Source organism: Pithys albifrons, chromosome Z (assembly GCF_047495875.1).
Source record: "Pithys albifrons albifrons isolate INPA30051 chromosome Z, PitAlb_v1, whole genome shotgun sequence".
Taxonomy (NCBI): Eukaryota; Metazoa; Chordata; class Aves; order Passeriformes; family Thamnophilidae; genus Pithys; species Pithys albifrons.
Genome location: NC_092497.1, coordinates 29,558,008 through 29,576,733, shown reverse-complemented (window position 1 = coordinate 29,576,733; position 18,726 = coordinate 29,558,008). Strand labels below are relative to the sequence as shown.

At 37.5% G+C, this 18,726-nt stretch overlaps 1 protein-coding gene across 1 annotated transcript in view; it reads right to left on the bottom strand.

Annotated features, from left to right (window-relative positions):
* Nucleotides 1-18,726, bottom strand: part of ADGRV1 (adhesion G protein-coupled receptor V1) — a 273,128-nt gene that overhangs the window by 62,178 nt on the left and 192,224 nt on the right. Inside the window, exon 87 of the mRNA XM_071580491.1 lies at nt 947-1,104. Coding sequence (XP_071436592.1) covers nt 947-1,104 — 158 coding nt within the window. The remainder of the gene's footprint in view (nt 1-946; nt 1,105-18,726) is intronic.

The window sequence follows — 18,726 nt, the reverse complement described above, 5'->3', positions numbered from 1 at the left end:
CTTATCCAAATTCATACAGATCTTAGTCAAGCCAACATTGTGTCAATAAGAAATACATAAACAATTGCAGATATGTCCACATTACAAACATTCAATATTTATTTTCATTTTCTCAAAAAAGGAATACTTTTCTATAACCCAAATATTAAAAAATTATTTGCACTAGTTTATAAAACTCCAATTTTTTCAAAAATACCATGAAGATAAAAAGAAACTCAAAGCTCCCACAAATTGTCCTATTATTATTACAACATTGGTCTAAACTGCTGACACTTTATTTTAGGAACACTGTTGTATTTGAAATTGTTCTGACAGAGGAGGCCAACAGAATCTTCCTGTTTTGCACAAGTCAGATCTTTTCTTTCAAGCATGTTTCAGTTGCGAGTAGCATAGGAAATATCAAAGCAGAGGCATTAACTCCAAACACTCCAACACACAGTGCAGCCTAATGCCCTGCAAAGCACAGGGGCCAAAGCTGTGCCCATTGCACGGGGCTGAGAACGGCCTGGATCCACCACAGGCTGGTGCTGGATGCAGACAGGCAATCACTGCCCCTGAGGAGCCCCAGCCCTCCCTGGAACATGATGTTCAGCACCCCCAACTAAAACCTGGTGTGGGGACATGGTGCTCCAAGTGAGGCAATGCTCTGTTTTACTTCTGTTCTCTTTAACTAAACAAGACATAATCAAAGAGCCAGTGATACTAATTTCTTGTTCTAGGTTTGACACATTTTTATCCTCCTCAGACAGTCAAGCATCTGCATAACTTTGATCATTAAAGTAGTTTCACAGACTTCAAAGGTACTGCTAGCAGGCTTAATTTTAAACTAAGTGCGTAGGTACCTATTGAACTGTGGTTTCAGGTGGGGTTCTCTGAACTGGTGAGAATAGTCCATACTGTTCTGAAAGTACTACTTGTTTGCATAGGGGTAACTAACAACTCATACCTGCTGCGTTTGTTCTTCCTCTGAAAATATCATCGTACGCCTTCCATTGCGGAGTCACCTGGTAGGCATGGATGAACACCACAAAAACCACCACCAAACACATTAATGGCACCAGAGCAGCAGTGAAGAGAGCAGCATAGGCATTGGGAATGAAGCACCTGATGGAAAAAATCGGAAAAAATGCTGTAGATAAACATAAAAGCCAACTTGAGTAGTCATAAGTAGAACTTCAGAAACAAATATATTGAAGGATATGCTTTACAAACCACAAATTCTTTAACTTTGTTCTCAGAGTAAGTAACTTTGATATAGTGCACTGTGTTCTGTTCATTCTTACCTCCTCATCCTATCTTTGCACTTACAGTATGCATGTTATATTTAGTCTAATCAATATTGGGAAGATTTAAATTTGCAATGAAACAAATTACATTTGAACAAACTAAATGCATGCTACATTCATTTAACTTGTTCATTCTTATTCACCAAAGCCTAAAAAGACATTACGCAATTTTCTATACTTAGCTCCTGAAACCACAAACATATTTTTAAAATAAATGAACAAGTCTTAAAGACAATATTATTAACTACTCCTCAAGTTGTTGGAGATTATATGTCTGCTCACTCCTTCCCTCCATTTTTTTGTCCCCAGTTGTCCTATCTCTCCTTGACCTTTCCATTCCATTTTTGAAGCTATAATTGTTTATAAAGATGTGTCAGGAACATGAGTTATCCTTGAAAAAGAGTCAAATTACACATATATGATGATGACTTGAAGAATAAGGAGATAAAGAGAGCTCTCCAGGGTAAGAGAGATCAGGGTTTTCTGTGCACTCCCTGGAGACCAGTATGGGCTTTACAGCCACTGACCTACTGTAGAGATGACGCACAATAGAGCAGCCCAAGGGACAGCATGGGAGTCAGTATGTCTAGAGAGTATGTGGTCCCTGCAGTTCCTATTAAGAGGGTGTAACTTACCCAGCCCTTCTGTCTCACAGGTCAGCTCTGCTAAGTAAGCTTAGGGTTGATGCTGGCATAATGCGTATCTGAAGCAAGCCTAGGTACATGTTTCACTGATATACCTGCTACTTTCTGGGTTTGCTTAGGTGGACTTGCGTGTACCATTCAGCAAGGAAAGATTGCATTCCTTGTTGACTCTTCATCACACTCAGTGAATCCCAAAATCATTTCCAGCAACTCTACATCTCTGCAGAAGGTACAGGCTCAGTCAGAAACCAGGCTGAAATACCACCTGATAACATCACTGAGGAAGGAAGCAACAGGGAAAGGAGGAACTACAATTAAAGGTGTTTGTTTCTTTCCTGACAGGAGAGATGCTTCAGTTCCTTACTCATCTTGCAGCCTTCACTGAACTTTGTACAGTCTGTCCACATCTCTTTTGTACTGAGAAACCCAGAACGCAGCATTCCAGGTGTGACTTCATGATTGCTGATCACTTCTCTCAATCAGCTGCCAGCATGGTTGATATTGGACACAACATTTGATCCATTTTATCCTTCTTACTTTTAATATTTCTTAGGTAGGAAAGTTATTTTTCTTCCACAGATGCATTCTTGAGTGGGCCCAATCAGTATTAAGACATGAAACCACATTACTGTAACATCATTGTTTAATGATTATACTGAAGCCAAGAGTCTTAGCACAAGTATAGTCTTCTATAAATTCATATTTATGTTCAGAATTCTGTATTTTTTTCAACCTGATACATGTTTGTATTTCAAAAATTATGTATACTCTCAAAAACTACCTGAACATTTCTGTGAACATTCCTTTAGATTCAATTAACAAAAGCTGTACAGAGACGGATCACTTTTACTGAGGTATTTGCTCTAAAAAGTACATTAGACAGTAATGTAAACAAGAAACACACAAAAGCCATATTAACCTTCAAAGCTTATTTTGGATTTTTTTTTTTGAAGCAATGGTCAGCAAGCCAATGAAAACCACACTTCCTGTCATTTTTATTAACATATAGTAGTGTGATGATATATATTGACAGATATCTTTTATGATGGGAATCATACAGGATATCATTATAGGGACCAACTGAAACTATGTATTGTACTTGACACTAGGGAGACAGCTGTTATTCCATTGCCATGACACATTTATCACATGGAAATACTTGGTCTTGTATTCCTAGCATAGGCTGGAAATACAAGAAAAATATCTCAAAATATCAACTAAGTTGGTGTTCCAGAACGCAACTACTCCACAGAAAAAGGCCTAGAAAGACTAATGTGAAAACTGAAGTGAACTACATCATGACAAACATTATTTGTCCAAAGATGAGCATTATTTCTTGCAGTATAGCCTTCAAGCTACTTTTTTTGTTTGTTTTTCTTTTTATCTGTTTTTTTGGGTTTTTTTTTTTGTTTTTTTTTTTTGTTGCTTTGTGTTTCCTACTAGACCCTAGACTTTGTAAATTAAGTCTTTAATCCATAAGGAAGTTGTTTTTTATATTTCTTTCTTGGGGAACTAACTGTAAGCTTTTTATTTTGTTTGTTTTGATTCTGAATAATAGCAAACCAACCAATTGACTGACCAAAAAAAGCTACCCACTGAAACACTGCCTTCTGCAATGGGGACAAGGAAAATCAAACATTGCCAACTTCTTCAGAGATTCTCAGTTTATTACAAAAATTCTGTCAACACTTTCTATTATCATATTGCATTGTTTGTCATTTTGAGAAATTTTGCTCCTGGCTTAGATCTCTTCTATCATTGAAAAGAAAACTGTTTAATTTTTGTCCCAAGTTGCCACCGCTCTTGCTCTTCTTGACTATTGTTATCTGAATGGAGGCTCCATCCTTGGTTCTGTGTTGACCACTTTACTCTTACCACTAACTTTGTTCTGATCCCTAATTTTGTTTCAGTTACTATAAAGTTCTCCATTAACCTTGACAGTAACATATTCCCATTTGTTGTTTCTCTTTCACAACTCCTACCTAGGTTCATTTAATTTCATTATTTTTAAGACTCCTCCTCATAACCTCCCAATCTTCTATTCTACTCCTGCTGTCATAAACAACACTTTACTTCTATCTCAAATGTTTCTAACATAACATAACTGATATAAAACACATTATCAAAAGTCCTGGGTATGTCTGTATCTATAAAAGGTCTGTTCTATAAAAGAGGTTAAAAATAAAGTTAGAAATATTTGTCTTTAATATGTGTCTTTTCCAAGGTAAAATTCCATTCTAGTGATTTGTTACCATTTTTAGAGCTGGAGAAAAAAGTATTGAAATTAATCAGATGGTTTTCCTTAAACATGAATCAATAAGACCTTTATGTTAAATATTTTCTTTCCAGGACTAGAGTAATTAGAAACAGCTTTAATATATAAGATTGTTTTCTCATTGATGACTACTGTAGATGTTCATTCAAACTAAACTGATATACAACAAACATGGAAAGATTAGGACATAGACATTAACAGACAATACCATCTTTCCTTTGGAAAAGAGGTAACCTCAGAAAATCATATACATTTAAATAAAATCATTGATAAAAATTACCCCACTCATTGGCAAGCCAGAATCAGTGCTTTACCTTTTCCTTCCTCCCCAGTGCCCCACCCCCAGCCTCAAATCTATAATATAAAGCAGGTCACAGAATCACTGACTATTCTGAGTTGGAAGGGACCCACAAGGATCATCGAGTCCAACTCTTAAGTCAAGGGCCCACACAGGGGATTGAACCCATGACCTTGGCATTATTACAACCAAGTTTTAACCAACTGAGCTAATGCTAGGCTTGCTTTCTTCCCAAGGGAGTGAAGCAGGTTGATATGACCCTTTAATTGTCTTTGTAAAGTGTTCTGCAATCCCTTAAACTGTAACACTTCCTAAAATCTGGTGACTTATTCCAGCTACATATGATATGGAAGGCCCTCTTTTGTTTTTCTGATACTTTTAAATAAATAACAGGAAACAACTGACAAGATGTATACTGGAACTATTTGTTAGCACAGTTACATAATTATTCTAAAAGGAAAATAAAAAGAACAAACAAACAGCATTGCAAAGGAAGTAACAATTTAAAAAATGAAGGACTGACATACTTTGTTCCCTTCTAAGCAAGAGATATTAAAATAACTGTGTCGTAAACACAGATTTATTCTGTTATTATCATTTCTTGAATTCTAAGGGCAATCTCTTCAACTGCATCTTGAAACTACAGAAGGTTTAATTTGACAAAAAAAACAGGTGTTCTTGTCTATCAAATATCTCATGTTTTGAGCCACTGAGCTTTGCAGCAAAGCATTTTATAGCAAAACAAAAATAATTTACTTTAAAATGACACACAGGAGAACAGTGGATTTAACAACTGTTTGAAACAGAATGAGTGGTGGGCAAACAGTCAGAACAGATAACCATGTTGGCTTTTGCAGTGTCAAAGCCTCCCCAACTTGATGAATTCTCAGCCTGAACAGATTCTAGCATTCCACTCTATTTCTGTTGTAACAATGTTGTAAGAGTAATATTTTTCCATAAATACATTAGGCAACAAGGAGAAACCTAAAATGGTTTGGGTTAGAAGAGACCTTAAAGATCATTTAGTTCAAACTCCCCTGGCCATGGGCAGGAACATGTTCCACAAGACCAGGTTCTCCAAGCCCCATCCAACCTGGACTGGAACATGTCCAGAGATGGGGCAACTTCTCTAGGCAACCTGTTCCAGTGCTTCACCACTCTCACGGGAAAGAATTTCTTGTTAATACCTAAGGAATTCTCTCCTCTTTTAGTTTTCCACTCTGCTGACAGGGAAAGAAATGTGGACATTTTTGGTTGCATGTATTGTTTTTTTGTGTTTGGTGTCTGTTTTCAGGTTTTTTTAAAAAGCTTATTGTTTCAATGAAATGATGTGAAGAAAACCATATGGAAAGTGTATGCTAATCTTAACATGGGTAACATTTGAGATGGTCATAACTATTTCCTGAGGAAATTCGAGCCACATTCACACTAGAGAAATTGCAGTTTCTATAGCAGGTAAAATTCTAGAGATGTCTGCAAGATTATACAAAAATTCAGTATCAAAGGCACACAGGTTTAGACTTGTGCCTTCAGTCTACTTCACACAGTCTTCTAGACATGCTAACAACAGATGGTACAACACCCTGGAAACACAGACTTCCCACTCTGTAAAACTCAGTGAAAGGCTGAATTAAAGTGTGTGGCCCAGTTTGATGTGCTTTATGACAGCCTTGGATGATGGAAGGTGATCTAGCATTTACTTGGTGTTTTTTATGAGCTTTACTGCACATATAGGATCTTCATGTATAACAGATTCCACCTTGCTACCTTTCATTGCTGGAAGTGTTGACCTGTGATTGTATAATGGATACATCTATAAGATGGTTTAACGTAAGTTAAAACATATATCAAAATATATATATATCAAAATATTTTTGAAGTACCATCAGAAATGACTTGCTGTCCTTGTCAGCCTTTTACTAAAAGAAACTGTACTGTGGCTGAGAACTAAAAAGCTTTTCTCGCCATAAAAAAAATATCACACCCTACCTCACTAATGCCTGACCCCTGTCTAGTGATAAAGAACACAAATCTCTCCAAGAAATCTGTTTCAATGCTTCATAGCATTTACATCAAGAGACTATTACCTAATGTTAAACTCAACTCCTTCTTGGTGCAGTACACACAGGTTAAGTCTTGTCAGAGCCAACATGGCTGTTGGAAACTCATTTTTCCCCTGTTTGGTGCAACATTTCTTTATATACTTGTAAGTTGCTACTCTTTTCCATTTACTTCACTGACATCCTAGATCTTTTAGTCTCTCTGGAAGTATTTTATATCTGAGACTTTTCATCAGTCTCCTTGATCACACCACTTTGCTATCTGTTTTTTAAGTTATGGGGCACAGCATTTTTGACAGCATTTCATCTCAGTACATGGCAGTAGCAGGACATATGTGTCCTTAAGACTAAATGACTATACATATGGGCCAAACCCATGTCTGCCTTTATGTCTGTAACACAAAACTATTGACTCATTCTCAGTTTATAACCCACAAAACACACGAGATCTTTTCATGGAGAACTGGTAAACAGCCAGTTATTCCTCATCCTATTTTGCATAGCTAATTATTCTTGGCAAGATATAATTCTTTCCACATATTCTCACTAAATACTATACTATTTATTCAGAATAGAACTCATATGTCAATTTTAACTGACATTTAATGTACCTTTTTTCCCAGCTTTGTGCTGTAGTAAATTTGAATGGAACTTCCTTTATCCCAGGCTTGTGTTAAATGAGATAAAAATATTTTCCAGTCTACTAGTAATCAAGGTAGATGTCAAAAATATTTGAAGGGCACTTTAAATTTTAATCTAAGAATTCTGAAAAATTTACCTGAGAACTTATTCTGTTGACTTTTTCAATATGTTATGGAATACATTGGGAAATTTGCGATGACTGGATATGTACTAACACTGCATTGAAGTCAGAAACCAAGCAAATAGGAGACATGCTAAAGCATTCAGCTCATGAACAACTAAACAACAAAAATCAAGATTTTTTTCCTAGACAACAGACTAGATCAGATAATGCTGATTTTGTTACATCATGAGTTTACGGGTTTGGTTTACAAATGCCTTGAAATCTTTGACACTGTTTAAGTTACACAGTGGGATGCAATACAAGGAAACCAATGTGAAACATACTGCACATCTACTGTCCCACTGGGCTAGTTTTATTTCTGCAGAATAGAATCTGGAAATTACTATGGATCACATTAAGAATGTGAGTTGTAAATTTATGCTGTTTCACAGAGGTGAAGGTCATACTTGGATGTACGAACAACTGTCTATTCTGCAACACATGTGAATCAAACATTCTGCTCTAATCAGCATTAAAACGCCGCAGTGACATGCTGGGCCTGTGTCAGGGTTTAATCCCAGATGGCAGCCAAGTACCATTCTCTCCGTTTCCCCTCCTGCCTTCTCAGTAGTGAGAAGAATTTTAAAGGTAAGGTGAACCTTGTGGACTGAGATAAGAACAATTTAAACATTTAGGAAAAATAATACTACTAACAACAACAATAATGATGATGATGATGAAAGAGAGTAACAAACCCAGAAAGAAATAAGTAATGCACATACAACTGCACACCAACTGCTGACCAATACCCAGCCATTCCCGAAGAGCTGTCAATCCCCTTCCAGGTGACTCCTTCAGTACATATCCTGGGCACGTCATTGTATGGTACAGAATATCCCCCTGGCCAGTTCATGTCACCTGTCCTGGCCACGCTCTGTGCCAGCTTTTTGTGCATCTTATCACTGGCAGTGCATGAGACACTGAAAAGTCTTGGATTTAGGGTGAGCATCAAGTAGCAGCAGCCAAATCATTAGTGTTTTCTCAGCACTCTTCTCATCCTGAATCCAAAACACAGCACTGTACCACCTATTAGAAAGAAAACTAACTCTGCTCTAGCTAAAACCTAACAGCCTGGTTTTGGCACATTTCAAAAACATGAACTGAATGAAAAAAGTTTACAATAGATCTATGAGGGCCACCAGTGTGCTCTGAACACACTGAAAAATAGTTGTTCTGATACATTTTGTATGGTTGGTTTGTGGGTCTTTTTCCCAATAAGAAGCGATGGTTATTGGCAAATTACAAGCAGGTAAAGAACTGGCAATCTGCAAGTACACAAAAAGCAGAAGAAGAATTCTGCATGTTGTAACATATTTGTCTTGCTTGAAAACACAAGCCAAGAGGCTTAAACTATACCAAGATTGGCTGATGACTAACAGCAAATCACAGGAGCTGTATTTAGGAAATTGACAAGGATCACGATTATGTCCCTTAAAGGAGCAACCAAATACAAATTAGAAATATACTTTCAAGCCCAGAAACTAATGTTTGGTGAAAAAAAAAAAAACCACATAAAAATACTTAAAGCACATGCCCTACAAATGAAATTTGTTAGGCAGCTCTTGTTTCTTTGTTTGAACCATTCTTTCTAATGAAATCCCCGAGATTAATTTCTAAGCTTTCCTTCTGGTGAACACTTGCTAAACTTTTCCTAGGCCATAGAGTCAAGCCCAAAACAGAGATCAGCTGAGTTTTCTTGTTTTTCACTGTAATTTCTCAATTTTATTCCTTTTATTTCCTCCTCTCCTTTCTCCCTTTTCTCCCTGCCTTTACTGTTCTCTTTTCTGGTCTTCATTACCAGTAATTAAACACGCACAGGATACCTGCACGTATAGACATATAGAGAATGTCTAGAATGTATTTTTTTCACATCCTTTTTGCTATTTATATCTATAATCAACTAAAACATTGCATAATCTAAACTACGTAATAGGAAAAGTAATCCTTCCAATGTCCAAGGATGAAAACCACATGTAGCTCTGGTCTAATGATGCAGTGTATACTTTATCCAGTATCCAAAATAACATTCACCAAAAATTTCACTTCCAGTGCTAATATGTCTTGCATTCTGCTACTGGTTGGACATTCTAAAGATTTGCATAAGACACAAACACGAGAATTCTAAAACAACCCATCAGCAAATACGTTCTTTTTTTAGTTTTGTTTCAAAAGACCAAAGGGCATTGCAATACAGTAGCCATGGAGGCCCTCAAGCACTCTGTTTTTCCCCTAAGCCATCAGAAAACAACTATTGGTTTCAGATGTGCTTTGAGTAGTAACATCATGCAAACAGTGGTAATAAGTAATATTTCTATCATCTACACTTATTATTATATATTAAGCATAGGCTAAAAAGGTTAAAATTTCCAATTTGCAGTGTAGAAAGAAAACTTAGTGATGTAAAATGATTTTTAGAAAGCTTTTGAGGATGTTAACGTAAGGTCAAAAAGTACAGTAATAGGATGACAGTTGCCAGGACAGTACTTAGAAAACCAAGTCTCACTGTTTCTGTGGATGCATTGACATCTAAATATGGCCTAAAACAACATTTTGCAACTAAAGTTTAGTCCAATGTTGGCACAATATGTCTACTTAAGTGAAGACGAAGTAAGTGAAAAGGAAAAACAAGAATCTAGGAAAAATATCCATCTACAATCTGTACTGACTTGGTGGAGGACATCCACTAGCATAGATCTAAAGATAAAGCATGGATCCTCCTACCATTCAAAATGCCTAACTCTGTTTTTTATCACTCCAATTTGGTACTTTTAAAACAATGTCCAGACAGAGGCAGACTGAGTCATAAAAGATCACTACTGATCACTCTACATCAGATTTGACTCCTTCCATCCTCTACAGTCTATTAACCCTACTCTAACTCTGCTCCAGGCCTTAGAGCTTTGTGCTGAGCTGACTTTGGCTGGATGGTAAGTGCTCTCCAGGATGCTCTACCACTACCCTCAGCAAGATGGGGAGGAAGGCTGGGGTGGCAAATAAGATGAAAAAAACTTGTGGATCAAGATAAATGCAGTTTAATAAAGCTAAGGACAAGATTGTGAGTGGAAGCAAAGGAAAACAAAGGATGTCCAGTCACTTCCATGAAGCAGAGCTTCAGTACGTGTAGCAGTTCCTTCATAAGACAAACACCATAATGTAGAACGTTTCCCCTTCCTCCTCCTTTCTCTTACGTTTTATATCTGAGCAGACACATTATATTATGGAATATTCCTTGGGTCAGCTGTGCTGGCTGTGTCCCCTCCCAAGATCTTGCCTACCCTCAGACAGAAAATTCCAACCACTATTGAAAAGAAAAATCCTAATAAAATAATGTACTGCAGCTGCATAATGACCTGCATGAAAAGGAAGGCCATATGTACCTTGACCCAAAATACAATTCAAAAGGTCATGGCAGGTGTACTTAACACTCAGATGCCCTCTTCATTTCTCAGAGATATTCTTACAGATATTCCTCATAGATTCATAACAACCTAAGTTATTATATTATTAATAACTTCTCAAGTTTCGGAAGAACTGACAGATTTTCAGTAAATCAAACACTGTAAAGGAAGCACAGTGGTATTGTGATATGGGAAGACACAGTATGTCCCCTTTCACGACTTAGTGCTTCAGCATGAGCACACTGAACTAGGACCTCCAACTGGGCTGATTTTAATAGAGGACTGAGGAGGGAAGGATGATTTTGCATTGGCCAGCATAAACTACAGCTGTGTCATAGTATTCTAAATTACACTTGTCAGGCTAGAGTGAGATGTGGCAGGGGCTTATATTTGGATGACCCTCCAATATGCAAGGATTTATTTTAGTAAGAGGTTCCTCTCAAGAATTTTTTTTTGTGTATACCCTGCAACAGAATACTAGGTAAAAATAATCAGGAGAGAGTTATCTGGTATATATATGCATCAGATAACTCCACAATATGGCCTGATGGCAAGGTGAACACAGCACTGTTATCTAACTGAGTCAAACAGTGATGTGGGAGCTTTCAGAGAGTCATGACACAGCTGACATCTCACTGAGATTGCCTTGGCAGGATATGGTTGCCCACAAGCTCTCCTACATTCTCTGGAAAATCCCTGCCACTTTTTCTTTCTTTTCTTTTCTTTTCTTTTCTTTTCTTTTCTTTTCTTTTCTTTTCTCTTTTCTTTTTTCTTTTCCTTTTCTCTTTTTTCTTTTCTCTTTTCTTTTCTTTTCTTTTCTTTTCTTTTCTTTTCTTTTCTTTTCTTTTCTTTTCTTTTCTTTTCTTTTCTTTTTTCTTTTCTTTTCTCTTTTCTTTTTTCTTTTCCTTTTCTCTTTTTTCTTTTCTCTTTTCTTTTCTTTTCTTTTCTTTTCTTTTCTTTTCTTTTCTTTTCTTTTCTTTTCTTTTCTTTTTTCTTTTCTTTTTCTCTTTTTTCTTTTCTCTTTTCTTTTCTTTTCTTTTCTTTTCTTTTCTTTTCTTTTCTTTTCTTTTCTTTTCTTTTCTTTTCTTTTCTTTTCTTTTCTTTTCTTTTCTTTTTTCTTTTCTTTTTTCTTTTCTTCTTTTCTCTTTTCTTTTTTCTTTTCTTTTTTCTTTTTTCTTTTCTTTCTTTTTATAGATACGATTTTTAATTACTTGCAAACAAACAGCATGCTTAACCCTTGTTTATCAAATTGTATAAACTGTCTCAGGTTTTAAAATGAAGTCTGACTGTCTTAAATCAAGTTGCAGTAAAGTATTATAAAATAGCTCAAATTCAAGTCTTATTAAAAAAAATCTTGGAAATGTATTTGTGACACACTGGAAATATCTAATGAGATAGTTTAAGATTTTAAAATGGTATTTACATATCTATGTGCTCTTCCTTCGAATAATTTCCCTATCTCTTTCCATAACAAATGTAGACAGCTATGAGAACTGTGGCCTTAAAGAAAGCAACTGGATCCTAAATACTGACTGTATTAAAATAAAGAGGTGCATGATGATTACAGAGGTTTAAAAAAACTGGAACTATATTTCATGAAGAAAAAAAACTTTCCTAATATTAGTGTGTTCCAGTGCCCCAGAATGATCTCTTATGTGTAAAGCAACTCTGCAGTTTAAGATGACAGACAGAACAGTGGCAAATATTACACTTTCTCTCTGCCTTACATGTATGTGAAACTATTTAAATGTCAGTTCATGTTGCTTCTAGTCCTACAGTAAATTTGCTAAAAATAAGTAGGCTTTCTACCAGTCAGACAAGACATTTAAAAAAGCTAAGAAAATGTCAGGTAAAACAAATTGGAAATGTAACAAAATGCACTAGCATTTATAAAGATTTCTCAGGGTTTTTTTCAACTTAAACGGTAGAGTGTTCACTGAACTTCTACCATAAGCTCATGCTGGTGCTGTAACTGATAAGCAAAGAACACCAATATAAATAAATGTTCTTGCTGATAAGTGAACTGCAGGCAACCCTTCCTGATATTAGCAAGGGGTTTTTTTAAACTTTGTGTCAATTCTCACCACCAAACAATGCAGCCACAGAATCTCCATCTCTGGATGTTATCAGTGGCTTTTGCAATGTTCAGAGTTATGTATGTTTGGGCTTTTCAGAGTGCATTTTTCCCCCCGCTACTTTGCAAACAGACGCGTCTCTGAGTACAGTGTGTTTAGGACACAGCACGGGGCGGAAACTTGCAGTGCTGCTGCTCTGGAGGAAGTACCAGTTTGTTCCTTCACAGGCAGTCTGAAAAACCTAAATTTGATAGCCCACAGAGTGCAGAGGCTGCACACCACTTTTTGCAAGTTGAGTGCTCCCGGCTCCACCAGCTGTTTGTTAAAGGGGTTTTCCAAGGCTGAGCTTTGTTAGCCATGCTGGCATGTTGTAGGAGCAGACTTGGAGATAAGGTGTTTCTTGCAGCTGCCTGTGCTTCATTTGGGAGAAGAAACATGAAAACACCTCTTGCACAAGCACTGAGCCTTTGCCCCCAAAACATGTCTGGTTGGAGCTGCACATTCATCTTGCACTTCTGGGCACCTTCACATGATGCTTCCCTGCATGATGTGCAAGTTCTTCATAAACACATGGCAGTGATGTCCTACCAGGTGTTACCCCTCTTATCCCACCTTGACTTGTGGTAACAACCACACAAATTTTGGTGTCAAAACACAGAATACTCCTGGTTCAATTTGTCCTATTTACCAAGAGACAGATGCAAGAACTTGAAGCGGGGCGGGGATCACCCTGTAATTTCAGCAAAACAGTTGATTAACGTTGTAATACCTATGGACTTATTTTAGAAAAGAAAATAAAGAGGTGCATGCTTTCCCTCTAGCTTCATCTAAAGGATTCCAATGTGATATTACTTTTGCTTTTGTTTATTCACTTTTTCTCAAAAATAAATAGAGGATTTTCTCTGGAACACTTAACACCATCTGCTCACAGGTCAAGTCAAGAAAATCTCAGAGGAATCATAAAACATGCCCCAAAGAATCCAATGCAGCTGTGAAACAAGTCACACCCTTGTAGAAATACATTTTGAAATGTCTGTAATGAAAAGCTACCGCCCCAAGCAGAACACTGTAGAGTGACCCCTTTGATTCAGTGCTGCATTGGCCTCTGTCACTTCATCAGGATGACGGCAAAATGAACAACGCAAGAAATGTCTTACTGCCCATACAGCTGCTGTGAATGTTGTTTGGTATGAACAAAATGAAAGCTGTGTTTGATGAATTTCAATCAGGTTATGTCTCCTACAAATTAACTCAGAGACAGGCCCATAGATTTTATTTCATACATAATTCCACACTGTGAAATTAATTCTTTTACTTATATTTTGGATGCAAGTTTCAAATAAAAGGCAAATACTTAATAATGGCTTTCTCAGAATTTATATAGCGATAACGTAGGAGCTAACCCTTTGGCTTTATATACGTTTCTTTTAGTTTCTTTTGTCTATGCAGCCAAGGAGTGAGGGAAAGAGGAGAAAGACAGAAAAGGTAACAAAAATATACTTAGACCATTTTGGTTAGGAAACGTAAGCTCAGAAAGCAGCAGAATTACAATTGCTAGAAATTAAGCTAAGGCTTGTTCATTTTTATTTACATTTGGACAGATTGTCCCATCATTTTTTGAAAGACAATTCTACATCAGTGGAAATTGCTGCTAGAAATACGAACCTATCGCCTTTATTAACATGTCAAAATTCAATATGAGTAGCAAGTTAACCTTCATTAATGGAGGTACCCACAGAGTAACTATCAACAGTAGAAAACAGTGGGGAAAATCCAGTCCACCACAAACAAAGAATGAAGTGCCAAGATACTGTTTTGAAACTGAAAAGAACAGGATCTTCAGAAGATTCGGTCTGACTCAGTCTGTGCAACAGTCTTGTCAATAAACCAGATCTATTGAGTAAGAAATCAAAAAACCAGTTTCCTTGTTTTTCTCTATGGCTGCTGTTATTGTAGAGCTAAACAGCTGGGAAAAGGGGAAAAATTAAATGCTTTCCTCTAATGAGAACACAAAACATCACCTACTGTTGTTTTAGAATATTACTTACTGCGTTTCAGTCTTCTTATTACATGATCCTCTGGAAATTTCTCTGAACAATTTTATATCTAATTTTTTTCTTTTTATTATTCTTTTTTTTTCCTACTGCGAAAGTAAATACTAAGGAAGCACCAATTACCAATGGAAAAGCAGTAAGGACCTAGAATAAGCACTGCATTAATAACAGTTGAGATTTCTAAGGCACTGGAAGATCTGGAGTCCCCAGGTAGACCATCCCAGAAGTCCCAGAAGACTTGCAGCCTTCTGCATTGAACCAGGAAACTAAGATGAAAAAAACATGCTTGTAATATCTTAGAGAACGGTTCTTGCTAACACTGCAATTTTAAAATTACATTAGGAGTTATGTAATTATCTGATTTAATTATCTTGCTTCTGTTTAAATCTAGGGTTTCCTTCTCATGTATATCAGTCACAATCAATGGCTTTGAAACTGCAATCTATTGTTATGGCTACATTTGGGGCGGTTTTTACTATTTAATATTTGCTAAAGTTTTTCACATGCAAGGGAATGTTTCCCTTGTATTATAAGCCAGACCCTCCTAAATAGCTCAATTTTTCTATCCATTCTTTAAGCCAAGGATTTAATAGAAATCTGGCTGAAAAAGGAGATGTTTCCATGTGCAAACAGTCAAACCTAAATGAGGTTCATGTTCACAATCCTACCCATTGGCACAAAGAATAACAAAAGGTCATGTTAAAAGATTTTTGCAGACATACTGGTTTTCTATAAGCCATACCAACAAACTAAATGTAATACTAGTAATACAAATCAATCTGCTAAAGCTGCAATCCATTTACTCAGATGTACCTTAGCACAGTTCAGTAACAAACATGTTTTTGTACTCACTTTACAAAATTCCATCAGTTAGAGAAGTCAGAATTTATTTTACTGCTTTAAAAGCACAGCACAGTGATTAAGTCTGATTGTCATGTTCTAACATTTGCTTAACATTAACAGTAAATATTTGCCAAGACACAAAAGGCCCTCAAACCCCTGCCCCTGTCCCCAGCTATTTTCCTCCACTGGAAACATAAACTGGCAATGAAGGGTAACTGAAAGGTAATTAAAGCAAACACATGTAGAAGTGAGGTATTTTTAAATAGTTCTTTGTAGTGGGTAGCACATTAGGCAGCTTTAGAAGAAGTAATAGAAGAGTTTAGAAAATAAAGCACAAGCACAGAAACCCCAAACTTTGTACTCTCGTAGCTTATGCTGTAGGTCAGGGAAGTCGAGTATTTTCCCTAAATATATCTGTGTGTGTGTGTGTGTGTGTGTGTGTGTATGTATATGTATATATATATAAGTATGCCCATATTGTATAGTGCTGTGTCAACATAAACTCAAGCAGCTCTGGTTAATCAGAAAGATTTCTCCTACAGTAGCGCAGAGCTCAGCATGGGCTAATTTACCCTGCAGAGAACGACAAAGCAGTGAATGGTGGGAAATCACAGTGACAAATGCAGGCTTTTCCCCTCACAATTTCAGCTGAGTGGTTCATGCAGCATTCAGCCTTGCATCCAGATGATCAAGCACCATTCTGCACTGACCTCTAACAACCGCAGTTTGAAAAAGCTTTGAAATCCTAGATGATGTGCCAGTGAACTGAGAGAAAAACTGGGATAATAGGAAACAAGCTGGTGACAGAGTACCATGTGGGGACGCACTTCCAAATCCATGCATAATATAAAGCCAGGTTCAGGTATTAAAGGATGGGAATTCCACATGGATTTATCATATGAATCTCTTCCTCCTAGCATGTCTGACAGTTCAATTAAAATCTAGGAATGCTTTTTCTGGCTATTAGCTATTTTCCTACCTATTCCTGCCTGCAAAAGTCTAGTGATTCAAGCATGATATTCTGAGACTCTGGGAAAAATACAGCACTTTTGAAGTAACATGGAAAAGGGGACATGAGACTTCATCCAAATACCTGGACAGAAATTAACTCACTCAAGCTAAAATATTCCTGCTACTGGTACTTTGGTTAAAGAAAGCAGAACACCATTTTAGGAAACAGCTAGTTAGCCAGGGATCTGTACCCAGGAAATCTGCTAGCAGTGAGACAGCCATACAGTTTGGGTGAGACTCAAAGCAGCACCCAGTATATTTTTCTGACTGGGTTAAGGGTCAGTGCACTGACTGACAGACCTTTGGTCAGAGAGAAACCATGGCTCATGCTCTTTACCCATTAAAATGTGCCTGCTACTGAAATGCATTTTCTGTGGACTTTCCTATTCAATTAATGTTGGCCATGCTCCTGGACATTACTTTTTGCCCCAAGCCATCCCTGTGTGTAAGACATTGATTCATAGAAACTGCAGTGTGAGCAACAAGAAGAGAGCTGTAGTGTTTAGTCACAGCAAAAAGTTCATGATTTCCAGCTTTCTTTAGCCTTCGGTTTTCCTATCCCATGAAAGTGGCTGCACAGTCCCAGACCCAGTGACTTGCCTGCAAAAAACATTGCCGTGAGCTAAACTGTAGAGAAGACAGAAGTATTTGCTTTTTTCTAGAAAGGAATTTGACTGGATAATCTTTTCCATTATTTCTAATAGGGGTCATCACGACAGATGATTGCCATGATATGATATGATTGATGTATGATATATGATGATATGATTGATATGAAGATGTGAGAACATTTAGCTTATACTTTTTGTGCTGTGAGATGTTAAATCACTATCACTGAAACCAAATACATGTACATTTCTATGATTTTAAAGGATTGCGAAGGCACGTGTGCTTTTCTGTACTCTGTTTGCCACAGGGAACTTTAAAGAAGAAAATTAACCTACAAAGTGGAGTCTACTGAGAAGGGAGATTATTCTTCACCTATGCAAATAAATGATTTTGTTGAAAGAGAGACACTTAGAGAAAGTAGAGGAATTGACAGAGGGAAAGGAGCAAGTAACAGAGAGCTATGTCTGAGATAGAATCACAGAACTGATTAGATTGGACAAGACCTGTGAGATTGAGTCCAACCTGTGACCAAACACCATCCTGTAAACTAGACCATGGCACAAAGTACCTTATCCAGTTTTCCCTTTTAAATGCCTCCTGGGATGGTGACTCCACTGCCTCCCTGGGCAGCCCATTCCAGTATCTAATGACCCTTTCTGTGAAGAACTTTCCCTAGTGTAGCTTTGAGACATGTCCTCTTGTCCTGTCATTGTGGCCTAGGAGAAAAGACTGACCCACACCTGGCTAGAGTATCCTTTCAGGTAGTTGTAGAGAGCCTCTCCCTTGAGCCTCCTCTCCAGGCTAAACAACTCCAGCTCCCTCAGCCACTCATCACAAGACATGACACTCCAGACCCTTTGCCAGCATTCTTGCTGTTCTCTGGACACAGTCCAGCACCTCAACATCCTTGATACAGGCCAGGATGCCTTTGGCCTTCTTGGCCACCTGGGCACATGTTGGCTCATGTTGTTGTCAACCAGTAACCCCAGGTCCTTCTTCTCTGGGCCACTTTAAAGACACTCTGCCTCCAGGCAGTAGCACTCCATGGGGTTGTCGTGGCCAAAGTGTAGGACCCAGAACTTGGCCTTGTTTAACCTCATACCTCTGGTCTCAGCCCATCCATCCAGACTGTCCAGACCCCTCTGCAGGGCCTTCCTAGTCCCCAGTAGATCAACACTCACACCCAACTTGGTGTCATTCACAAATTTGCTATAGTACACTCAGTCGCCCCACTGAGATCATCAATAAACATATTAAACAGGACTGGGCCCAATACTGATCCCTGGAGGAACATGAATAAAAAAATCCCCCACTTTCTGGGAACCAGAGGAAATTACACAGAGTTTTCTACAATGGAAAAAAAGCTAG